This window comes from Dendrobium catenatum, unplaced genomic scaffold, assembly GCF_001605985.2.
Source record: "Dendrobium catenatum unplaced genomic scaffold, ASM160598v2 fragScaff_scaffold_1360, whole genome shotgun sequence".
Classification (NCBI taxonomy): Eukaryota; Viridiplantae; Streptophyta; class Magnoliopsida; order Asparagales; family Orchidaceae; genus Dendrobium; species Dendrobium catenatum.
The window spans coordinates 613,562-631,854 of record NW_021319822.1 but is presented as its reverse complement, the minus strand read 5'-3'; the positions used below and the strand labels follow the sequence as shown (position 1 = coordinate 631,854).

At 31.6% G+C, this 18,293-nt stretch overlaps 1 protein-coding gene across 2 annotated transcripts in view; it reads right to left on the bottom strand.

Moving 5' to 3' along the window:
- LOC110116004 (ER membrane protein complex subunit 10) overlaps positions 1 to 18,293 on the bottom strand; it is a 45,307-nt gene that overhangs the window by 7,907 nt on the left and 19,107 nt on the right. Inside the window, exons 2-7 of one of the 2 annotated variants that reach the window (XM_020849430.2) lie at positions 17,663 to 17,725; positions 17,494 to 17,589; positions 16,117 to 16,164; positions 3,576 to 3,647; positions 2,552 to 2,610; positions 2,166 to 2,256 (exon numbers count right to left, since the gene is read on the bottom strand). In XM_020849430.2, the coding sequence (XP_020705089.1) occupies positions 2,166 to 2,256; positions 2,552 to 2,610; positions 3,576 to 3,647; positions 16,117 to 16,164; positions 17,494 to 17,589; positions 17,663 to 17,725 (429 nt within the window). The remainder of the gene's footprint in view (positions 1 to 2,165; positions 2,257 to 2,551; positions 2,611 to 3,575; positions 3,648 to 16,116; positions 16,165 to 17,493; positions 17,590 to 17,662; positions 17,726 to 18,293) is intronic. The other variant, XM_028699670.1, reaches the window with a different exon arrangement.

Here is an 18,293-nt window from a genome sequence, read left to right as displayed (position 1 = left end):
TTCCCTCCAAATCGAATTTTAATTGACCGGTCTCACCTTCCAAAACTTCTAACTTCTTCCCGGCCATTTCTCTTCCAAAGAATCACAACGATCTTCTTCCGGTTGTCAAAAAATCTGCTGAAATTTCAAAATTTCAGCCTCCGATCGTCCCAAATTGATGCTCTGATACCAATTTGATAGGAAATACTAGAGTTCGCAAGTAACCCAAAGGAAATACTTGAATTCACAAGCAATCCTAATCGAAATTAGCAAGAAAACAGAGAGAAACTGCTGTTTACAGCGGTAAAATAGACCAATCGCAGCAGTCTTTGCACGGAAACAGCGAGAACTTGGAGAAAAACAAAGCAATTCACTAGTAGATGCAGGAAAACAATAAAAGATACAATGTTCTTCGATTTGAGAGGAAGAACAACTTTCCACAAGTCTCTAGCAAACCCTAGAGCCCAAGCACCCGATGAGATCTCAAACTTTCATTCAAAATTCAAGATGATCCCTAATTCCCTTCTATTCCCCTAATTAACCTCAAAGGAGAATTACAACTTACCTAATCAGCCCTTACATTCAAATCTTTCTGCCCAAAAATTGCATTAAGCCCATCATGGGGCCCACAGGAGTTCCGCCCCCTCCCTGCTATTTTCTCCGCCTGGTATAGACCAGGACCGGTCTAGGCTGGACCGGTGCAGCTGACCCCTCCTAGGTCGGCGCTGTAACACCATCTATATTATTAATAAAGGAGAATCAAGATAAAATTGATAGTTATATATGTGAAGTACTCGTTCTCTATTTTAACGAACTCCCCCATAATATTCCTTTCTAACATCCGGCAGTTTATATAAATTCAGAAACAACTCATAACATCAATCAACTCAAACTTAGAAGGCAATCATCATCATAAATAACCCATCCTAAAGCTTCAACATGGTCACCATTTCTCTGATCTTTGACACCGTTAAATGATTGTAAGTATAATATTTGTTGCAGTATTTTTCTTTTTTGTTTTTACTTAATCACATTTATTTTCTTTTTTTATTTTTTTTTTGAGAACAAATACATAAAATAGAGAAGGGAATTCTAAACAAGCTTGAATGAAGCTTGAAGTTTCCAACCACATGTATTCAATGTTAGGTTTCTCAAAGCAGCAGCTTCTGATAAGCAGGTAACAGAGTGAATAATTCAATTGATTTAGCCATAACAGTTTCAGATGAAATACATGACAATCTTCTTTGTGGAGATTCAATGGTGATGTATTATCCCTCGATGGTTGTTGCTCATGCACTCTATAATACACAATGCAACTTGATTGAAGTCCACTCTAGAGCAAAAACCTGGAGTATTACATTGAGTTCTCATAGAAGCATTTATTGCATTTAAAATTTATACTATTTTTATTTTTTTCTTCAATTGGTAGCATCAACAAGACATGCAAACTTAATCTGTTTGTTTCTGGTTACATAAGGAGTATGCCAACAATACTGCAAGATTTTTCATTCATCAGTACCAGATAGTAAACTCACTATCATTTATAGGAAATTCTCAAAAGATTAGCTTAGAGGTGTTTTGTTGCGATCTCCAACTACAAAGTTGTGATAGACAAGGTGAGAAAGAGCAACAATTTCCACAGTCGCTTGCTTTTGTTAAAATTGACAGTGTTTCGATGAGTGAGAGACCAAGTTCTTGATCTTCATGATGATCATAAAATATCTATTTCTTTCATTCGATTACTCTTCCTTAGGGATGACATGCACTATAATTAAGTTTCTACGTAATTGCTTTTTTATTATGCTTATTATGTTTGTAATTATTATTGTTTGTGTGATGTTGCGCAAAAAAATTAAGAAGACATTTCTTTTGTTGTTAATATATTTACATCAATTCATATTATCTTCTGTGATGCATATATCTAGAGATAGTTATTAAAACATTAAGTATTACTGATGCTTTTTTTTTTTTTGAAAATAACAAAAATATACATGCCAATTAATTGAACTTCAACTTTCATTTTAGAAGGAAATAATTATAGAAAACAAAAAAAGTTTAAAAAATTTAAAAAATACTGATTAATTTTTCTCTTATTGCTTCTTCATATTGATTTTTTGAATTCTATCAATTTACAATTAGCGTAATTGCAATTAAAGTCGTTCTAACAAGCATATGAAGACACTTACATATTTTGACCAGAAGGACCTTTCAGGTGCTTTTAAAGCTTCTTCCTCTCCAGTTTCTGCTGCAAGCAATTCCTCAGTAAATGTAGGAGTTCTGCATGTATTGGCATATCAGTTTTTACTTTACAAAGATTATTGCAATGCATAATTTCATGTGGTTTCAAATGTATTAGAAATAACAATCTCACCACAGCCGATTATCCACTAGAAAAACAATCAGGTTCATTCATAAAGAGCTATTTCTAAGATAAGAGAAAATAGGGGGGAAGTGGTTGATTATGACACGTTAAAAACAACTTGGACAAGTTGATGTTCTATCCAAACAGTATTACCATACGTTGTTCTCAACAGAAAGCACTAAGAATGAAATGATAAAGGACAATTTTTACCTTCGCGCTTGCTCGCTGTTCTTCATGACAGTATATGAATTAAATGACCATTTTTTGGGCTGAAAACAAGGTAAGAGGAGGTTAGTTAACAATCATTATTTTCTCCACTCATACTCTCTAAAGTTCAGACTTCGGAAGGTTTTTCTGCATTTCATTGCGCTGCACCATAACAAAAGGCATTTTCCCAAGAACCAACCCTCGACTGGTTCCACATAAAACTGTAAATTGCTTAAGAACTGGGAGTAAACATGGCAGCAAAGCTGCGCCAAGTAGTAACTTCTAATAATGATTTCACTGACAAATAGCAGATCAGCGTGGTATTTTTAATTCTCCATCAATTTAATCTAAAGTTTTCAACGTTAATTGAAGTTTGTAAAGCCAACGAAGAAATCCTTCGTCTCCGATAAGCCACTTCTACTTTCTCCAAGCTAATTCTATATCCCATTCAATTATTTAAAAGGTAAAAACCAAGATGCAATGTGACCAATATCAAAAGCTACATGTCATTTCAATTGAGACGGAAAACCATAAGTTGTTAAAAATAAAATCCTATTTAATCAATGAAATAACATCATTAGCTAAAAGTTGAACTCAAGCAAGAGTAAGCAGGGTGTACATCAGAAATTCAGTTAATCTAGTTTTATGTATAATGAACAGGTTGTAACTTATTGCCAAAAATGAAATGAAGCAAGCAAGCAGATATACATACATACATATATATATATATATACATACATACATACATATATATATATAAATATATAAGGAGAGAGAGACAGGCTCTTCACGGAACAATACTTCAATTTATCCGATAAGCCGCTTCAGGCTCCAATATATGCAAGAAAAATATAAAGCCTCGAAGATTTTTTTAATGTTCTAGATAACAGTATCAACAAGGCATTGACATGACAAAAAATGACCGACTCTCTGCTAAGTTTTCCACATGACTAGAATTACAACAGCTATAATTTCATCAATCAACAGGAAATGCCAATCACATGGAAGCTTGATTATCATGACTTACAAACTTCAATGGCCTCGGGTACTGACATGAACCAGCTGAACCATAGTTCAAGGCCAAAATATCCACACCATCCTGCAAGAAAGATGAAACGGGAAAGGCTCAACAGGAGAGTAAATATTTCCTAAAAATGCCCAATTTAGGTCAGGAAATATATGATAACGAGAAGGGAAATATTAGATTCAGAAATGAAAACATATGTCGAAAGTTGGACTTAAAAATTATTGGAAAACATAGGAAATATATTTTACATATTTGTTACTCAAATGGGTGAAAGAGAAATAATATTTATAGGAGAAAACGAATTGCTGAAAAACAGCCATAAAAAGCCATTAGGAGGAAAAAAAGAATAAAATACACCAAATCAAATACAACAAAATAGGTAATCGCTACAATATTTTAAATTTCTTCTACATCAAGAAATACTGCTTGAGAATGGTAGCAATGTAGAGCTTTTATTACAAGGGGGACAGCTGGCGGTTAGCCAATAAGAGGCGGAGTAGCAGTAGCTAAAGTTGAATTGATGACCGCTGGTTCAAATGAACCTATTGCTGGTTAATTTAAGAGGGGAAGACAGAGGGTGGAGGTGAGCAAGGAAGTGAAGAGCAAGAGGCAGAGAGTGAAATAGAGGTCAAAAAGGAGAGGGAGACAAGAGAAAGAGAGGGAGTGACAGAGAGGAAGGGAGTGAGGTCAAGGGAGAGATATGAAATAAGAGAGATAGAGAGGGAGATCAAGAGAGATGGAGGAAGGGGAGATTAAGGAAGAGAGTGCAAGCAGGAGAGACAAAGGAGAATAATAGAGAGATTGAGCGGGCAACCGAGGGTTCAACAAACCATACAAAATCAAACGAAGCTCAAGCAGGATAGGCTTTCCTCTCAAATTTTAGGATGTAAATTTAATTTAGAATTTGATTGAGAAAACCTAAATTTTTTATTTTGGTGTACAAAATAAATTGTTGAGTATTTTAAGGCTTTTAAGAAGATATATGATGACTCTAGACAACACATATATAGACATTTTTGTTTTTGGATTAAAAATATTATTAGAATCTGATTTTATTTTTTAAATAAGTAGAGTGATATGTTCAATTATAATTAAAATTAGAAAAGAGAAATTTGGGGTGATGAATTCAATTAAAGATCATATAAAACCTAAAATTTAATTAAATATTAAAGCTGTAATTTAAATATAATATAAAAGAGAAAAATAAATGAAATTTAAATAGGAATGGAAAGATTGATATTCTAAAAGCTACAGTTAATTACCTATAAATATATGCTGGAATGAAAAATGAATATTAATAAGTAATTAAATCTTAGTTAAGATAAATAGATGTAATTTAAATAAAATGAATTAACAAAGAATATCTAATGTGTATGATTTATAGGCATTCAATTAAAGGAGAAATAATTTAAAAACTAAATGGCAAAAGCAAGTTATTTGAGGTTAAAGATTGTGCTCACATTTTCAAATTATCGCGTTGTTATTGTTCCTCTAAATTAAATGCATTACTTAATATTGACATTGTTATTCCAAATTCACATATGATTTATCTCTTTCATTGAAAAATATATGGGCTTAAAGTGATGCCCAAGATTGTGCGAATTATAAATAAATTAAATTAATGTGTCATACTTTAAAACTATGAAAGAGAGTTATGGAGAATAGTTTACGGCGTGATACTAATGTTTCTCAAAATCAATTTGGATTCATGTGGTAGATCTACTATGGAAGCTATACATTTATTGAAAGGTTTGATGGATAAGTATAGAGAGAATAAGGAGAATCTACCTATGATGTTTATTAATTTAGATAACGCATATGATAAAGTTCCAAGAGAAGTGATATGGAGAGTTCTATAAAAGAAAGTAATAATGCTTATATTCAATTCATTAAAGATATGTATGCATAAGTTGTTACTTGTGTTCAAACACAAGGTGGTTTGACAAATTATTTTTTTCATTTCAGTTGGATTACATCAAGGATTAGCCTCAAGCCCATATCTTTTTGTTTTAGTCATAGATATTCTTACTAGATATTTGCAAGAGGATGTACCCGGGTTTTTGCTGAATATATTCTTCTTGTTGATAAGACTAGAGAGGGAGTTGAAGGTTAAGTTGAATTATGGAGGGCAACCAGAGTCTAAAGTTTTTCGCTTGAGTAGATCTAAAACTGAATATATGGATTGTAATTTTAGTAGTAATAGATCTAGTGTGGGGATTGTGACTTTGGGCAATCAAGTCATTAAAAAGAGTACATGTTTTAGACATATTGGGCCTATTGCTCAGAGTGATGGTGAAATAGATAAGGATATTATTAGTAGAATTCAAGTTGGGTGATTGAAGTAGAGGAATGCATCGGACTTGTTGCGTGATAGAAAAGTATCTCTCAAATTTAAGGGAAAATTCTATAAGAAAGTGGTGAGACCTACAATGCTTTATGGCGCAAAATGTTGGTCATTAAAAGAGAAGCATAATATTAAGTTAAGTCTTGCAGAGATGCAGATGCTCAAGTGGATAGGTAACTTTACTCTTAGAGACAGGATACAAAAGGAGCATATACATGAAAAAGATTAGAGTAGCTCCAATGGCAGATAAGATTATAGAGAGTCACCTTGGATGATTTGGTCACATAAAACGACGGCCTTTTGATGACTCGATTAGGTGAGTAGATGTATTAAATTTGGCTTATGTTAAGAAAGGTAGAGATAGACCTAAAAAGATTTAGTTAGAAAATATTAGAAATGACCTTTCTTTATTAGATTTAAATAAAAATTTGACTATTAACAGGATACAATGGAGAAAAATGATTCATGTGACTAACCCCATATAGTAGTATAAAGGCTTGATGTTGTTGTTGTATTGAAAATATTTCGTCATTAAAATTAATGATATAACTCTCATGTCATACTTAATGTTTATATTATATATAATGTGTATAATAAAAAGATATTGAATGATATAGAAGAATGCAAATGAAATAATCTATATAAAAATGCTTGCATAAAATTGTTGATTAATGTAATTCACTTGGGAAAAGAATCAAAATGGTCCCTTAACTCTTTATGAAGCATAAAATGGTCTCTAATTATATTAAAGGACTAGTTTGATCTCTCAAGTCCGTAAAAAGGAACAAAAATAGTCTCAAGGTGTGACTATTTTGATTTCTCTTTAAAGAGTTGAGGGATCAAAATAGTCATTTAATATAGTTGTGAACCATTTTTTATTTTTCATAAATAGTCAAGAGACTATTTTGGTCCTTTTATCCCATTCAATTCCTCAATGTATTGGCCAAGGAATCATGTACTCAGACGTAAAATGATTGCTTGTTCACAAATTTGAAAAAAGATATTCATATTGATGTATCCTAAGTGGAACAATCAGAAGCTCTTGTGATGATTGTATTATATGAAAATAAAACAAATAACATATGATATGATCATTTCCTATTCGGGTTACTAATCTACAAGAGAATGTTTCAAATCCTTTTATATTTTCATCTTTAAATAAAATAAAATGTTTTACAAATTCATATTAATTTATTTATAAAAACTAACATACATATTGGTTCTTATATTCTTTGTATTATTGTGATTTAGAATTATGATTTGTCTAATGATTTGGGTTGGAACTCACCATAGTTATTAAATAAATATTCATAGAATAGGATTTTAAAAACTAAATGAGTGAGAGAATGAGTTTGTATACTACATATATGAAGCTACAAGTGAAAAATATTTATGTATTATGGATATTGTACAAAAAATAGTATAACTATTATTATTTTGGAAATAGAATGAATTTCATGATTTAGTAACCCTTTTGATGTATTAGAATTTGTTATAAGAAAATTAATGAACAAGAATTTTGATATTATTTAATGTTAGTAGATGTATTTAAAAACTATGTATGACATTCTATTCGTGCCTTAGTATTTCAAACTCTCAAGACAGATCGTTACAATGTAGTGATTGTTGGCAGCAAAAGAAATATTGAACTTAATTTCATGTGCTGGTTTTGAGGTGCACCAGTTGGATATGAGGAGATAATTTTATAATTTTTTACCCTCCCCCTCGAATTATGAAGATACAGTTATCATTTCTAGCTTAGAATTATTGTTTTCAAATTTTGTTTGATTAAGAGCTTTGGTAAGGATAACAATATCTAAAACTGAATATATAGTGTAATTTTAGTAGTAATAGATCTAGTGAGGGGATTCTAACTTTGGGCAATCAAGTCATTAAAAAGAGTACACGTTTTAGACATATTGGGTCTATTGTTCAGAGTGATGGTGAAATAGATAAGGATGTTATTAGTAGAATTCAAGTTGGATGATTGAAGCAGAGGAATGCATCGAACTTGTTGCGTGATAGAAAAGATCTCTCAAATTTAAGCGAAAATTCTATAAGATGGTGGTGAGGCCTGCAATGCTTTATGGCGAAAAATGTTGATCATTAAAAGAGAAGCATAATGTTAAGTTAAGTCTTGCAGAGATGAGGATGCTCAAATGGATATGTAACTTTACTCTTATAGATAGTATACAAAAGGAGCATATACATGAAAAAGATTAGAGTAGCTCCAATGGCAGATAAGATTATAGAGAGTCACCTTGAATGATTTGGTCACATAAAACGACGGCCTTCTGATGACTCGATTAGGAGAGTAGATGTATTAGATTTGGCTTATGTTAAGAAAGAAAGAGGTAGAACTAAAAAGATTTAGTTAGAAAATATTAGAAATGACCTTTCTTTATTAGATTTAAATAAGAATTTGACTATTAACAGGATACAATGGAGAAAAATGATTCATGTGACTAACCCCATATAGTGGTATAAAGGCTTGAAGTTGTTGTTGAATTGAAAATATTTCGCCATTAAAATTAATGATATAACTCTCATGTCATACTTAATGTTTATATTATATATAATGTGTATAATAGAAAGATATTGAATTATATAGAAGAATGCAAATGAAATAATCTATATAAAAATGCTTGCATAAAATTGTTGATTAACGCAATTCACTTGGGAAAAGAATCAAAATGGTCCCTTAACTCTTTATGAAGCTTCAAAATGGTCTTCAATTATATTAAAGAACTAGTTTGATCTCTCAAGTCCTTAAAAAGGGACCAAATTAGTCTCAAGGTGTGACTATTTTGATTTCTCTTTAAAGAGTTGAGGAATCAAAATAGTCATTTAATATAGTTGGGGACCATTTTTTATTTTTCATAAATAGTCAAGGGATTGTTTTGGTCCTTTTCTCCCATTTAGTTCCTCAATGTATTGGCTAAGGAAGCTTGTACTCGCACGTAAAATGGTTGCTTGTTCACAATTTTGAAAACTTAGTTCATTGATTCTTTGTATTATTGTGATTTAAAATTATGATTTGTCCAATGATTTGTGTTGGAAGTCACCATAGTTATTAAATAAATATTTATAGAATAGGATTTTGAAAACTAAATGAATGAGAGAATGAGTTTGTATACTACATATGTGAAGCTACAAGTGAAAAATATTTATGTATTATGGATATTGTACAAAAAATAGTATAACTATTATTATTTTGGGAATAGAATGAATTTCATGATTTAGTAACCCTTTTGATGTATTAGAATTTTTTCTAAGAAAATTAATGAACAAGAATTTTGATATCATTTAATGTTAGTAGATGTATTTAAAAACTATGTATGACCTTCTATTCGCGCCTTAGTATTTCAAACTCTCAAGACAGTCGTTACAATGCAGTGATTGTTGGCAGCAAGAGAAATATTGAACTTAATTTCATGTGCTGGCTTTGAGGTGCACCGGTTGGATATGAGGAGATAATTTTATAATTTTTTACACTCCCCCTCAAATTATGAAGATATACTTATCATTTCTAGCTTAGAATTATTGTTTTCAAATTTTGTTTGATTAAGAGCTTTGGTAAGGATAACAATAATCAAAAAGTTTTATTGGAGTATAATCGATTTGAAAATTTTATGTTTAATTGTCTCCTTTAAAAGTGTTTACCAATTCCAGTATGCTTAATCCTATCATGGTGGATAGAATTCTTAGCAATGCTAATAGCAGCCTTATTGTCACACATCAATATCAAATGTTCTATGGCAGAAACTTGCAGATCTTCAAAAAGGTGTTAAATCCAAATATCTTCATTAATATCATAGATCAAGATCTTAAATTCTATTACAACACTGCTCCAAGAAACAAGTCTTTTTCGCTTTTCTATGTAATTATTTTTTCTCAAATGATGAACAATAACTAGATGTGGACTTATGATCCATTATAGATCTATCCCAGTTAATATTAGTGAAGATTTAGATGTCCCCTTCTTGAAGAATAACCCTTTTCTAGGTGCATTTTTAAGATACCTTAGCATCATATGTACAACATTAAGTGCTTTTTTTATGTAGTTATACATAAACTGATTATCAATACTAATGGGAAAGTAAATATTGAGCATAGTATGGATAGATAAGCTTTCCTAGTAACCATCAGTACTTGTCATTTCCAATAAAGGTAGAATCTTTCTTAGTCCCAATTTTATTTAATAATTCCATTTATATGCTTGTAGGTTTACACCTAAACATACCAGTTTCCTTTATTAAGTGTAAGTTGTATTTCTATTGCAAGGTATATATTCCTTCGCTAGTTTGCTTGATCTTGCTATTTTCATGCCAAAAAAATAATTTATTAAACCAAGGACCTCAATTTAAAATTCTTTAGGAAGGACATCTTTCAACCTATTTATTTCAACATCTTGATTTTCTATCAAGGTGATATCATCAACACATATGATTGGGAGAGGTTTTACCTTTAGATAATTTTTTGGTGGATAAAATGCAGTCAAATTAGCCCTAAGAGTACTTATTTTTTAAGAGTGATTTTCCTTTGTGAAAAATGTGAGAAAGCATTGAAATTTGAGATAATGCTAACTTTGGATGATATCAATGAATTCATATAGATGAATGATCCTAAATCAATCTACTTTACGAACTCATGACATAATAATAAACAAGTCAAATCTTTGAATCCCCATGAATATTCACAAATTTTGAAATTAGAGTTTCTAAGGGTCAAAATTTTCCAAAAGAATATTATTCTTAAAGTTAATTACACTTAGGCGGTGTCCAAGAAAAATCTCAATTAAAGAATCTTGCTTGTGTTTTATTGTGTTTATGCAATAACCATTGTGTTTATGCAATGGTTATTTATCTCTTCTAATAAGGAATGAAAGAACTTAAAATAAAAATAAGTCAAAATCTAAGAGCACTGAGGCACAGTCAAATAGGTAAATCTTTACGTAGGCGAGAATAATAAAGTCCTAAAGCATGCTAGGGCTCCTTATATGTAATTATGATATGGTAATGGATATGGTTTAACTCTTTCGATGTGGGGAAGACATAATCATGGGATTGTTACCATAATAACCTAAGTTATGAGTATGAAAGATCCTTCTAATAAGAAGCTTATTGCTTTTGTTTTAGAATAATAATACTGACATATAGACACACAAGAGAATGAACGCTAAGAATGGCTACTTCAAAGATTATGGAACTTATATTTAAAATATCATAGAAGTCTTGATCGTCAAATAAACCCAAAACTATAGCCTAGGGATGCTATCTAGAAATATAAGTTCTATAAGTCATTGGATACAAAAGAAAGCACCCAAAATAACAAATGACCCCAAGGGATGATGACCAATGAAAAGTGTAGATTATCCTAAAGGAAGAGAAAAACTATCATAGGAAAGGAGACCCTAATTTTATAGAATAGATTACTATCCTAGAGAAGAGATCTAACTTAAAGAAATATAATCTATTATATGAAATGGGCTGACTAACTTAAGCAAAAGGACTAAACTAACCTAAGGGATATGAGGGATGGCCCTGTGAAAAATCTCATGGTTGTTTATCATCACGAGTCATTATAGCTCCTAGTATGCATAGTCAAAAAAGATGATCAAACTTCTCTAACCGTGAAGATCCTTATCAACATCCATAGGTTGTATCATCCAAAGGAACTTGTAGAAATAGAGGTGTAAAGGAGACGTAACCCTAGGCTGACATATGAGATTTGTACTCCACAAATAAAGGAAGCAAGAAGCCTAATGGAAACTCTAAATCCAAAGGATTGGGAGTCTTCTAGACCATAGAAGAAAACCAGGGCTGAGACTTACAATATGATCACACCAATGATCATTAAGGCCACAATGTTGGACTACATCTTGTCTGGTCAGAAATGCGAATAATCCACTAGTCACATGTGTAAGTGAGAGATTAGTCAAACTCAAATGGAGAAGAGATAGACATATCTTGAAGTTGGCTAAATGAAGACAAGGTACGTTCGTAAAGTGTATGTGTCTAAATCACCTATCCTAAAGTGAGTCTGAAACTACATCAAACTCAAAAGGTCATGATATGATATGCATCAGCAAGGCTAGAAGCTAAGCTAGGATTCGAATTATAACCCAGGTATAATCAATCATAGAGTCTCACAAAACAATCAATATAAAATTATTGTAAAGCAATAAAAGATGAAAAGATAAGAGAATATAAATCATTAATCACATATCCTCCTAAGGTTGGCTACCATAAGATATCTTGCAAAACATATGTTAATACAACAACAACAACATCAAGCCTTTGTCCCCCTACGTGGGGTCAGCTACATGAATCATTTTTCTCCATTGTGTCCTATTAAAAGTTAAATTCTCATATAAATCTAATAAAGAAAGATCATTTCTAATATTTTTTAACCGAGTCTTTTTAGGTCTGAGAAGAAAAAAAAAACATCATATCATGGCCAGATAGGCAAACATGTTTTTTTACAAATATTGCATCATGCTAGAAACTAGATAAGTCTAGTTTGTGAATGCAATTTGAATAAAGCAAGCACATAGCATGGCTAGGTGTATATAAGTGCACAGTCAATGATCGTGAAATGCATAAGCAGGTCCCAACCACAATCAACAAAAGATATGCAACCAAGCATAATTAAGTTTAAGGGAATAGAATTAACAAACAAGAGCTCTTCTTTTTTTTTTTTTTTAGCACGCATGATATGACATACATTTTGATAGATATACAATACAAGTACACAAATGCATACAAATGCATGATGATGGGAAATATCTTTTTTTTTTTTTTTTTTAAAAATTATATATATATATATATATATAACATAACTGAATGTATGGAGAACAATGAATGTCATGATTCTTTTATACCAGTTTGAATTAAAATCATTCTTATCATTTAGTAATACTAAAAAAATAATTTAAATTCCAATGTAAAATAGTTATACCTATTTTGATAAATCAAATATTTATATAGACTTTGCACAAATTTTCTTATAATTTTTTAGTGTTAATTCTAGCATTACGAAATCTTGCAAAAAAAATGTAAAAAAAAAAAATATATTTAATAAAACATATGCATTAACATTTTTAGAAAATAAAGTTAATTTTAGGAAAATAATAAAATAAAATTCTAATTTTTACTTATTTTCTAAATTGTTTTAAGCCCTTCTTTAAAATCTTGTTGGCTGATTGAGGAGGGGCCCACGCTTGTTGCATGTTATCCTTGTGAAAATTTGGCAGACAGTATCGCATTTTCAATTTGGAATGCAATGGTCACTGCTACGTCTCCTACCTCATGCCACTTATAGCTAAAATAAGGCCATGCACAACTGCTCTTCGCCATTTTAGCATGCATGAGGGGTGGCACTTGGTTTGGTACATTCAGCAGGAAGTTTAGTTGCTGCTCAGGGAGCTTGCCGGCGCTGGAGATGGCATCGATGCCAATGGCCAAATAAGAAGTTGCCCTTTCCAATTTTTTTTTTTTTATATGAAAAAGCTATCGATGTAAAGGGAGGATGGTGAATTAGAATGGAAGGGCATTTGAGAGGCCGCACAGGCACACAACCATAGTCTAGTGAGGTCAACGTCCAAAATGCAATTATTTTTCTGGAAAAGAAGCTCTACATTATTAGTTTTCTTGCACGTCGACAAGCACAGGAAGGTCACTCAAAAAGTTTTAAACGACCCTAAACTCATTGAGGGAAGCTTAAGGGATTAAAAGAAGGCCAATTAAGAGAGGCAAAATTACTTATGAGTGGTTGAAGCATATATATAAGTTCGGACAAACCTTCTCCTTGTTTATTTTTTCTTCTCTTAAGGTCTGTAGAAGGCCAAGGATAAATGATTTAAGTAATTAAATACAAGGATGAAAGTGTATGCTCACATTCTCTCCCCCATGCTTCTCTCGGTTTACAAGCTAAGAAAGGTAATGACAAGCCTTAGAGTGTGTGGCAGTGGCTAGCTATTATGGAGCGATGATCCATTCAATATCTTATCTTACAAATGATTTCAACATAGGAGAAAATTTAAGCCTGTCTTGACCATTAAATGAAGAGGGTTTGACTAAGCCTTAATTTTTTTTTACTGTGGGCTCCACTAGGTCTATGTGGCATGATTAAATCCTTGAAATTATGATGGATCAGTTTTATTTTTTAATTAGATAAAAAAACTTTTATTTAAATTGATTATGTTGACTTGAATGATCATTTTATGTTCATTTTTAGTCCATCATCGGTTTACATAAAACAGTAATTTTCCGTGTCAGAATCCACCAAATGAGAAAACATAAAAATTGTAGATAATTTTGAGCTTTTCAACGCGCCAAAATCATATGATTCTAACAAGTAACGGAACGTTATGCTTAAAATGGTGAAATATATTTGGAATTTCTAAAATTGAATTTTGTATCTCGATTCCTACAAAAACTGCAACTTCTTATGTCAAAATCAGCTGAAGCGGACACCAAAATCATGCAATTCCAATAAAAGAAGAGAAAGTTATGACCAAAAGAGTTTCTGGATTTAAGTGAAATATATTTGGAATTTCTAAATTTAAATGTTTGTTTCTCGATTCACATGACACTGCAATATATCATGCCAAAATTGGTCGAAATAGAAAAAAGTTGTAAAGAATTTTGCTAGATTTTCAAAGACACAAAAATAATGCAATTCTAGCAAGAAATAACTGATTCTCCCCAAAAAAACGACATAAAGGGCAATTTTTCCACCTCTGATTTTTGTTTCTTGATTTTTTGTAAAAATTATAATTTTTATCTTCTCAATGTTAACCAAAATAAAAAACATAAAATTGTAGAGAATTTATTATCTTTCTAATTAGACCAAAATCATGCAATTTCAATAAAAATTAAGTTATGTTGAAGTAGTGTCAATCATTTGGGCAAACTATAATCCTTTGGGGAGAGTCAGTAATGTGATTAATTGTGATAATTGACACAGATATAGAGGTAAATTAAATTACTCAAATCCTTTATGATGACGACCATTGTGAAACTCATAAAAATTAAAATGATGGTTAATGACAATGCACAATATACCAAAACTAGTGAAGACTATGAATATCAAAGCAAGTAGAGCGCACAAAGATTAAACTTAAGACTCCCCTGGCTAACTATGATTTTCGTAGGATGCACTAGGTTGGAAAGAGATATCATAGCATGCACACAAACAAAGATGACTTAAGGCTAACCCGGTGTGTATGTTAGAGTGCCAAAGGTGGGTCACTCAAACAATTGGTCTCAACAGATGAAAGGTTATGGAAAGATTTAAAAAACTCAATAATTGGTAAAGAGAAGTATCTAGATTAGATCTAAAATTATTCTTAATTTTTCGAGGGGTTTTGATGGACTAAAGGCCTGTGGAATCAAACTATATCCTATTTGATCAGGATTGGTCGACCACTACAAGGTGGATTTAGGTTGAGAGTTTTCGTTGGAAAAATTATAAAATTTTATGAAGGGATGGTAGATCAAGATTTTCACAACAAAAAATACAGAGTAAATAAAAGTATAAAATGCCACTCATCAAAGAAGTATGTTGAAGAACACCACACCAAATCTCATCTTATTTGTGTTGGCCACCAGGCCTCTCCTTGTGTTAGTCACAAAGCCTACTCATCTCTAGAAGAACTTCAATTTTTCCCATTCATTCCAGCAAACCACAAACTTAAATGTCCAATATAAACCCTAAATGCATAATAGGAAAACAACTAATCAGAAAACAATCTAAGCAGGCATTAATGGCCAACATTAAAAACCATTACATGGCTTATAGGACAATAAGTAGCGGACTTACATAAAAGGAACAGCCAATAAATGCATATGCTTGAATATCTGCTAAGCAACAAAGCATAGAGAACTTATTGAATTTGTTTGGCTTTGGATCTCCAAGAGTAGGCATACTCAAAAGATAAACATTGCAAAACAATCAAGCATTTTTTTCTAAACTTAGTATTGGAGCATTACAATAACCTCCCTTAACCAACAGATACCTTTCCAAATATATTGAAAACAAATAAAAGTACAGGAAACTGTTGAAAACCGAAACCGAAACAGAAAAAGTAAAATTGTTTATGCCTTATTATTTAGCTTAGGAATAAACAGGCTCTAGCTGCCGAAAGAAAACTTGGGGAACAAAGCAGTTATCTGGATAAGTTTCAGGAAGTACCGTATGGATCACGAAGTGTTCATCCAAGCTTTCCCTAGGAATACACCTCTGGTTAAAAAAAAAAGTCATTAAAATGTTGAATGATCCAGTCATGATGACCAATAAGGATGGAATCGATACATTTCCAGCAATCAGCACTTTCCCTCTATATAAATCATATCAACAAGAAAAATTAAACAAAGAAATATCAAAAGTTACTGACTTAAAATCAACATGACTAATCAAATTTTTTTTAGTAGAAAATGTTTTGTGCAGGTCTCTTATGTTGACGATCAACTACCGCGAGCCTGAGCACCTAGTTATAAACTCCATATGGAGAATATGAAAACCATTTTAATCAAATAAAGAATAAGTTGATTTCATAATTAGTAAAGCCACTTCTGCTTAAGTAAAATATACAATGATTTTCATGCTTAGTAAGGCCACTTCTGCTTAAATAAAATATACAGACAAATTATTCTTTATTTAAATAGCATGCTACATGCATTAAAAACGATATCCATGTATATATACATAACATGCAACAGCAAGAACATCAAACATTTATCCCACTACATTGGGTCGGCTAAATGAATTATTTTTCTTCATTGTGTCCTATTAGAAGTATTTAAATGACATGCTACTACTTGAATCCTTCCGATGACCCGGTTAGGAAAGTTGAGGTATTAGATTTGACTTATGTTAAGAAAGGTAGAGGTAGACCTAAAAAGACTTGGTTAGAAAATATTAGAAATGATCTTTCTTTATTAGATTTAAATGATAATTTGACTTTTAACCGGACACAATTTTGAAAAAGAATTTATGTAGCCGACCCCACATAGTGAGGCAAAGGCTTGATGTTGTTGTTGTTGTTGTTGTTGTAACTGATGCAGCTATTTGAATAAGCAAATAAAGAAGAGCCTTGGGTTCCTCCGACATCCCAATAAAAGGCAATTAAAAGGGAAACCAACAATCTGAAGTCCCCCGTGTCATTCGAAACGTCATGTTCCTGTCTAACATAAAGTTCTTAATATTAAAATTTACAGAAAAACTTATATAACTCCTTCAGTTTCTAAGGCTGTGGAATCTCCTCAAAAACATCATTTCCAGCACAAAACAAGCTAGTTGAATCGAGATTATCTCAAAATAATCTTACATATGATAATTATCCTCTTTCACCTTATTAAATCAAACAGATAACTCCAAGAGTTTATGCATCACCAAAATTGTGACCATATTACTGCCTATGATTAAAAAGGCATCCATAGCCCATAGATAAGAATTTTAGAGCAATTATTTTCACGAAAAAGATGTTTGATCAGAATTTGTATGACAAATCCTTATGGTTGTTTTGAACATACATATTAATGATATAAAACAAAAGATTAATGAACTTACAGCTGGCACAGATGACAAAATATAGCCTTTTCCAGGAGGATTCAGCACGTTAGAAGGCACTCTTATTGTATAAAAATTATCTTCTTCCAAAAGCCTCTGCAAGGAACGATATCAATAAATGTTATTCCGAATCTTAAAAAAAAACAATGAACCATGACCTCAATTTTACCTTAAAAGCATCCTTTTCTGCATCTGTCAGTCCATTTCTTGAAAAGCGCAACTTTGTAAGGGTCTGATGAAAAAGGATAGTTCAGTATATTATCATTAAAAAAAAATGCAACCCCAACATATTTTAGCCAATAATCTTATAATGCAAAGGAGATTTCCCCAACTTTCAATCAAATAAAAAAAAACTCAATAAATTTTATTATTAATCAACATGCTAAAGCAGAAGGTCAGCGAAAAAAAAATCCAATAGCTAAGTGCAATATTGCTAGTGAAAAATTAGGAAACTATTCACTACATCCAAGGAGTCGTCAACTCGATCAAGAGGAAAAGAAAGAAGCGATTTCATGTGGGACAATTTCTCCGAAAAAATGACCGTCCAATTAATTGGAAGATCCTATTATTTGATATTTAAATTTGTTATTGGAAAGTTATCATAGACTTAAATGTTATAGTATACCAAGTATTCTATAAATATTATATCTCCGTCTTTGATCAAGTATCAAGAAAATATATTATTCTCCAAACATACAAGGTATGAAAGCCTAGGACTGAGATTGGCAACCAGATGGAGTTGCCAAAAGGATCAAGGGAAGCATAATTCCACCAGAGATATAGAGAACAGTCCCCTTACC